Below are 7,130 nucleotides of genomic sequence, written 5' to 3'. Positions count from 1 at the left end.
CATGCTCTGTCTCTGTCTGTCTCAAAAATAAATAAACGTTAATTAAAAAAAAATTTAAAAAAAGTAATCGCTGACACAGACACGGCTCTTGACACGGGCCCGGCAGAGTGCCAGCCGCGTCACGGGCACGGTCTCATTTGGTCCCCCCTGTGGCCATTGGAAGTAGGAACCATTATCTCCCAGAGTCAGTACGAAAGCAAACGGGGGCACAGAGGGTTGAAGGGAGCTGGCCCTCGTGGCCAGAGGTAGAGGAGGCAGGGTCCAGGCCCAGACAGCAGGGCTCCCGGGCCCCCACGCCAGCTGCTATCCTTGATGGGTCCCCGCTCTGCTCCAACTCCCCTGGGTGGTGACAGGAGACCCGAGAGAGGGGTCAGCAGGCCCCCCAGGGGCCCACCCCACAGGGACAGGGCAGGGCACACTCAGCCCCGGCTGTGGTTGCCAGAGAAGAGGGGCTCCCCCAACCCCCGCGGGGACAGGGCCCAAAGAGGGCGTCACCGGCCCTGGGGTCAACAGAAGGCAGCAGCGTCTGTCCCACCCCACCTCAGCAGGCCAGAGGGGATAGAAGCACTATGCCGCCCACATTTGCACATTCACTTAACACTCTGAGATCTCTGTGTTTTTTTGCAGGGAGCCAAGTACCAAAACTGCGCCGGTATTGACAGAGTCGGAAGTTAGCTAGAGAGGAGCTGGGGTCAAGGTGGCAGTAGGAGTGATTTTGTGGTTTCCAACCTCCGGGGCGGGGGGAGGGGGGCTAGCCACCCAAGAGGAACAGGTGATGAACGTGCGCCCTGCTTCCCAGCCTCGCCTAGCCCTTAGTTTCACTACAATATATTGACATTGCCGTCTGGACCTCTCCCCGCCCCCACTCACGCCTCAGGGGGGAGGACGGGCCTTGATGGTTCCAGCCAGGACCTAGTAGGGCCCCAAACTCCCCCTCCCAACCGACAAGAAACCACCTCAGTGGGAGACCACCCTGGCTGTGAGCCATGAAAGACAGCCCTGCACCTGGTACGGTTGCCCCCCTGGGCCCGCCCCCTCCCCCATCCTGAGAGTGCACCGTCCAGGACAAACCGCTTTGTGCTCGCTACCTTCCCTCTGGCTATCTGTACTCAAGGCAGAGTCCTCACGTATGTCTTTTGCCGAGAATGCAAGCACCGAGCCCTCCAGTTCCCAAGAGGCAGGCTCTCCCGCCAGTAACAGTACCCGTGGAATCTGGTGCCAGCTTGGCGATGCTGACATTCAAGGGCAGCAGCCGGTGGTGCCGAGGGCCCGCTGTGTGCGGGGCTGCAGCGCCCTCCCTGGAGGGAGGTCCTGGGAGACAGGAGGTTGGGCCATCCTTGAATTGTGAATCTCGTACAAACCGAGAGGGCATCCGAGTCTGCACGGCCCCCGGAGGGGCTTAGCTCGTGGGCAGAGCTGTGCCAGCCTAGGGGATGTCCCCAGAACTCTCCGAACCTGCTCTTGCACCTGTGGCGTGTGGCCAGCCCTGGGCTCTGGTGAAATTTGAAGAACTGTGAAACTGGCTGTAAACCCCAAGGTGCAACCATATGCAAAGGGCTGGTTCCACTGAACTTTCCTAACTAATAAGGCACGCACACAGAGGAAAAAGCGAAGAACAAAACAGTAATCGAGTCATGGTGAATGGCGACGTCTCCTAGGGAGGGTGGTCTTAGACCCAGTGTGGCAGGATGGACCCAGTAGGGGTGAGGCAAGGCTTTCGGGGTTGGGGGAGTAGGGAAGTAAGACGGTGGCCTGAGTAGAAGCAGCGAAGTCCCAAGTGACCAACTGGGGGAGGATTTGGAAGGGACTGCACACTGTCACGGATGCACAGCCCTTGGGTGCAAAGAGGGTGGTGAGGAAGTCCTGGGGCCCGTGGGGGCAAAGACCGAAGCTGGGGCCCCTGACAGGGAGGGCAGATGCCTAGGGTGGCACCAGCCCTGGGCAAAGAGGTCACCCACAGGAGGAACAGATGTGGCTCTAGTGTCCAGAGGACAAGAGCTGGGACCTGGAATGGATCTTTGACGCGTGGCTGTGGTAAGTGACCCGGCTGTGTGCCTCAGTGTCCTTTTCTGTGAAACAGGGATCAGAGGAGGGCAGCTTCCTAGGCTCAGTGAGGACTCTAGGCTGGTCACAGCGCTGGGCGCATCGCCTGCCCGCTCCATCTCGGGCGGCGAGCTGTGCTCAGGACAGAAGCGGGCCCGCAGCTCCTCCAGGAAGCCCAGGCCACCTCGGCCTTTTTGGACAGGGCCTCTAGAGCCCGCGGCCCTTCCCGGCATCCGGGCGCGTCCTGGGACGGTGAGACGGGGACCGCGAGGGAGGGTTGGGGGGGCGTCCCGGGGGGAGGGGCGGTGACCGCGGGGGGCGGGGAGGGACACGGGTCGGGTGTGGAGGGGTGGGGGGGGGGGGGCGGAGACCTCTCGGGGCGCGGGGGACGCGTGCGGGGAGAGGGGCGGTGACGTGAGATGGTGATGGAGGAGGTGGGGCGCGTCCGATGGGGAGAAGGGGCGGTGACCCGGTGGGGGGGGGGCGGTGACCGCGGGTGTTGGGGGGGGCGGGGGAGACGGGTCCGGGGGTGGAGACCGCGGAGGGGGACACGTCGGGGCGGGGGAGTACGGAGATCGCGGAGGGGGAACGGGCCAGGGGCGGTGACGGCGGGCGGGGGACGCGTCCGGGGGTGGCTGGCAGTGAGCAAGGGCCGGGGTCGCGTCCGGGGGACGGTGAGGTGAGACGGTGATCGAGGGGGTGGGGCGCGTCCGGTAGGGGGAGGGGCGGTGGCCGCGGGGGCGGAGACCAGGGACTACGGGCGCGTCCAGGTTGGGGCGGTGACGAGGGGCTGGTCGCTCCCTTTACTGGGATCGGGCACACTCAACTCCTGACTCACCCTCTGCGTCTCCCTGGCAACCAGCCGCGGCCCCGCCCCTCCCCTCGCGTCGCGTACAGAGGAAATGGGCGTGCGCGCGGCGTGCGCTTCCGGCTTGGCGAGGGGCGGGAGCGATTGTGAACGGGCGGCGCGTAGGGCCAATCGCGGAAGACGGCTGGGGAAGAGCCAATCGCCAGGGCCGGCGGGCGCGGGTAGGGGGCGGAGCCTCGGGCGGGGCTGGCGAGGCCGAGCCAATCGCACCGGCCCTCGGGGCTGTAGCTGCGGCGACCGAGACGGCGGCCTCGTCGGGCCTGGGTCCGGGGTCGGGGTCTGGGGCGGCGGCGGGCGCGGCCATGCTGCAGCTGCGGGACTCGGTGGACTCGGCCGGCACGAGCCCCACGGCGCTGCTGGCGGCCGGCGAGGAGGTCGGGGCGGGCGGCGCGGGCGGGGGGCGGCCGGGGGCGGGCACTCCGCTGCGCCAGACGCTGTGGCCGCTCAGCATCCACGACCCCACGCGCCGCGCCCGCGTCAAGGAGTACTTCGTCTTCCGGGTGAGGCGGCCGTGGGGCCGGGGCGGCCCGGGAGGGGGGTGCTGGGATGGGAGGGGAACGGGGCGGAGAGTGACACCTCCCCCCCCACCCCCCGCCCTCTGCCCGCGCAGCCCGGCACCATCGAGCAGGCGGTGGAGGAGATCGGCGTGGTGGTGCGGCCGGTGGAGGACGGCGACATCCAGGGCGTGTGGCTGCTGACCGAGTGAGCGGGGCGCGCGGGGCGTGGGGACCGGCCGGGTGGCCTGTGCGCGGGGCGGCGCCCGGTGACTCGTGTCGTCTGCGGGCAGGGTTGACCACTGGAACAACGAGAAGGAGCGGCTGGTGCTCATCACAGACCAGGCACTGCTCATCTGCAAGTACGACTTCATCAGCCTTCAGTGCCAGCAGGTGGTCAGGGTCGCCTTAAACGCGGTGGACACCATCTCCTGCGGAGAGTTCCAGTTTCCCCCCAAATCGCTCAACAAGTAAGACTGTGGGACACAGAGCCTGAGTACCAGGGCCTGTAGCAGGTCCGTCCCAAATCGGCCCCCTGGTTGTCCTGGGTCTGCCATTCTGCGCCAACATAAAAGCGTCTGCTTCAAATCGATAGTTTCTTAGAATAGAAGCAAGTGGGCAGCAGGTGCATTAAAAGGGATTCTGGCACAGAAGACAGCTATCAGGCTGGTAGTAAGATGAACTTGAGGTCTGTTGAAGCAGAGCTGACGTGGTGCTCTTAAGATGAGAGCCACATCCGGTGTGTGTCACCTCTGTCACATCAAGCTCTGCTCCGGTTAAATTTTAACAGAAAAAAAAAGCATCGCTTTTATTTACTGATGTTACTAAAGGTAGAAGATAGTTACTGACCTGCTTTCAGAAGGGCGGATCTTGAAATACGAGAAGCCTGGACTTTAATACAAGGTAGAGCTTTGCTGCAGGGATGTGATCGGGGCTGTACCCAAGTCAAGACCGCTAACCGGCCGTGGGGCCTCCTGGACAAAGGGCCTGAGGCTACAGACATGTTGTTCTCACGGTTAGCCTGCCTGCAGCGCCTTCCCGTTGCTGTTGAACTGCACTAATAGCATAAAGGGTGTTGGGCCCAAACCAAAACAACGGCGTCGGTTTGTAGTATTCAAAGTGCTCGGTGCAGGTGACTGGAGACCCCCGGCTCTGTGTGACACAGGTCCTGTCCGCGGTCCCAGAGCAGCCTCCTAACGTCACACCCCGTACCTGCCAGGCTGCCGGGGAGCGCTGTGGCCTGCTGGGTGACGTGAAAGCTTCTTTCTTTGTAGGCGAGAAGGTTTTGGGATCCGCATTCAGTGGGACAAACAGAGCCGCCCTTCCTTCATAAACAGATGGAACCCCTGGTCCACCAACATGCCCTATGCCACGTTCATAGAGCACCCCATGGCTGGTGCGGATGAGAAGACAGCGTCTCTGTGCCAAGTAAGACCGTGAGGGCAGCGCTGTCCAGCCGTGATGGCGACACTCTAGGCCTGTGTGGCCGTTGAGCACCTAGACTGTTCTGTGTCCTAGTAAAACCGAGAAAACAAACTTTTAAGTTTTAGACATTTTAGCTAACTTACGTTTAAATAGCCCCATGTGGCTAGTGGCTCTTGGTCAGGGTAGCTGTATGACATAGCCCCTTGTGGCCATGGTTACCTTGGAGAAGGGCCCGGAAGGGCTCTGGGCAGTCTGTGCTGGGCCAGCAGGCTGCGTGCTCGCCGGCAGAGGAGGCCCTGGGGCCACCGGTGAGGGGAGTTGGGCCTCCCTCACCAGTCGCGCACTTGGCCTGCTCACTAGTCTGGCGGGTGGTGGTGAGGATTGAGTAGGTCCCTGACGACACAAGTGCTCTGTGAGGCCTGTCGTCTGTCCCAGTGAGCACAGAGCTAGGATCTGACGTTTCCAGAGATGCGCATCGAGGAGCCGAGGGGAGGGGCTGCCAGGGTGTGGCTGGAAAGGCACGTCCTCCGAGGGCAGGGACGGGGCTGGCACAGGAAGGGGTGGTCCGTTCCATGTGTAGACCACTGACCGGCAACATGATTTCTGTCTTTACAGCTGGAAAGTTTCAAAGCTCTGCTAATCCAAGCTGTCAAGAAAGCCCAGAAAGAGAATCCTTTGCCAGGACAAGCCAGTGGCGTGCTGGTCTTGGATCGTCCCCTCCTCATCGAGACCTACGTGGGACTCATGTCCTTCATTAACAACGAGGCTAAACTGGGCTATTCCATGACCAGAGGCAAAATAGGCTTCTAGATGGCGCCCAGAGGTAGACTTGGGGACGCAGGGCCTTAGACCCGGGCCAGCTCCGCTGCACCGGCAGAGACGGGGCTGTTAACCTCTAGGGATCTGAGTGTGATTAGAATAGTCGAACGCATTCCCTGCTATCCCTGGCTTTTGGAAGTCTGGTAATAGGAGTCACAGACAAAAAAGCAAGGTGAATCCAGCGGTCCCGCTCGTGGCTGGTGTTCCGTCTTCTAGAACTTGTTTCCGTGTTTCTCCCAGTGTCTCCGTTCGGCTTCTCGTGGTCCTGCCCAGCCCTCCAGCATGTGAATAAACATGTGCCCCCACCAGAGCCTCCCCCCTAGCACTCTACCCGAGTGGATGGTTCCAACCAGGGAGGGCCCCAAACCCCAGTGCCTGGAGTGGCAAATAAGTTTATACTTAGTGTCAAGTTTTGTATTTGGAAATCTAATCCATTTTTTTAAAGCTAAGTGCAAAACAAGCCAGCAGACTGGTGAAGTAAACAGGGGACAGTCTTGTTGGCTCCCAGATGGACCGTTGCTTTTGTGCAAATACGTCTTTGACCTGAAGTCACGCTTTTTCTGAAGTTATATCGTGTTCGTATTTGTGGCATCTTTTCCAGGCCCTAAAGCTTGCAGGAAATCATTTTTAGACAATTCATTAATTTGAGTCACCTTGGTAGGTAGTTGTTTGACAGCTCTACGTGCTTTACGTTTGTACGGTCACGTTCGTATTTAAGATGGGGACTGCTCAGTTTGCTTTTGGAGAAATGCCCTTTTGGAAAAGGAACCGTGGTATTAGATTCTCATGAAGCCCCTAACGCCCGGCTTGGTTACCGCAGTGCCCACGCAAATGCGAGGCTTTATTGGTGTTGCCCTGAACGTGCCTGGGGCTTGGCGGCCCGCCGAGCACGTCCGTGTGGGAACCGTGGCCCCCCCGCCCGTGGCACCCACACATCGTCGGCTTGCTGGCTTGACTGGAAGCTTTGATATCAACCCCAAGCGCTGGTGCAGGGCGTCCTCCCCATTTACAGCTCTGGTGTAGCTCTAACCCGCGTGGATGTGATCCAGATCATAGCCTGTCCACGTCGAGAGGCCGCCGCCTCCATCCTGCCTGGGTCCTGAGCCTTTGCTTTTGGTCTCACAGTAAAGACGTTTACAACCGAATGGACATCGTTCTTTCTTTGAGATCGTTATTCAAAGTAGGGGCGACAACCAAGAAAAGCCACCTCTGAAGTGTGTACGTTAAAGCTTTGTAAACCTGCCACCTTGCTGTGCACGTTCAGGAGGATGCTAGGGAAGTATGGTCCCCTGAGTTTGCTCACAGAAAAACCCAGAGTGATGTGCCAACTGTCTAGCTTTTAGGAAGACGAGTCCAGGTTTGGAGCCCTGCTTCAGTCATCACAAGCACCTGAATGTAGAGGTGGGGGGACTCTGTGCGGAGCCGGCCTTGACCCGACGGCCCTGGGGCCGGCAGCTTCTGTCCCCGCGCCCCAGCACGCA

General features: G+C 60.6%; 1 protein-coding gene across 1 annotated transcript; it reads left to right on the top strand.

Annotated features, from left to right (window-relative positions):
- Positions 1 to 3,125: 3,125 nt before the first annotated feature.
- TPRG1L (tumor protein p63 regulated 1 like) lies at positions 3,126 to 6,794 on the top strand. Its single transcript, XM_053899086.1, has 5 exons — positions 3,126 to 3,411; positions 3,522 to 3,613; positions 3,699 to 3,875; positions 4,680 to 4,833; positions 5,446 to 6,794. Exons 1-5 carry the CDS (start codon positions 3,214 to 3,216, stop codon positions 5,638 to 5,640), a joined length of 816 nt encoding a protein of 271 aa, XP_053755061.1. The 5' UTR covers positions 3,126 to 3,213; the 3' UTR covers positions 5,641 to 6,794.
- The last annotated feature ends 336 nt before the right edge of the window (positions 6,795 to 7,130 follow it).

The sequence above is a fragment of the Panthera pardus genome, unplaced genomic scaffold (assembly GCF_024362965.1).
Source record: "Panthera pardus isolate Hobbes unplaced genomic scaffold, ASM2436296v1 HiC_scaffold_11, whole genome shotgun sequence".
NCBI classification, from domain to species: Eukaryota; Metazoa; Chordata; class Mammalia; order Carnivora; family Felidae; genus Panthera; species Panthera pardus.
This window is presented reverse-complemented; position numbering and strand designations above follow the sequence as displayed.

Excerpts from the sequence above, each read along its gene's own strand:
- TPRG1L (XM_053899086.1), top strand. The coding sequence starts at position 3,214 with ATGCTGCAGCTGCGGGACTCGGTGGACTCGGCCGGCACGAGCCCCACG. Across the intron at positions 3,412-3,521 it reads AGGAGTACTTCGTCTTCCGG|CCCGGCACCATCGAGCAGGC; the intron begins GTGAGGCGGCCG and ends CTGCCCGCGCAG. Across the intron at positions 3,876-4,679 it reads CCCCCCAAATCGCTCAACAA|GCGAGAAGGTTTTGGGATCC; the intron begins GTAAGACTGTGG and ends CTTTCTTTGTAG.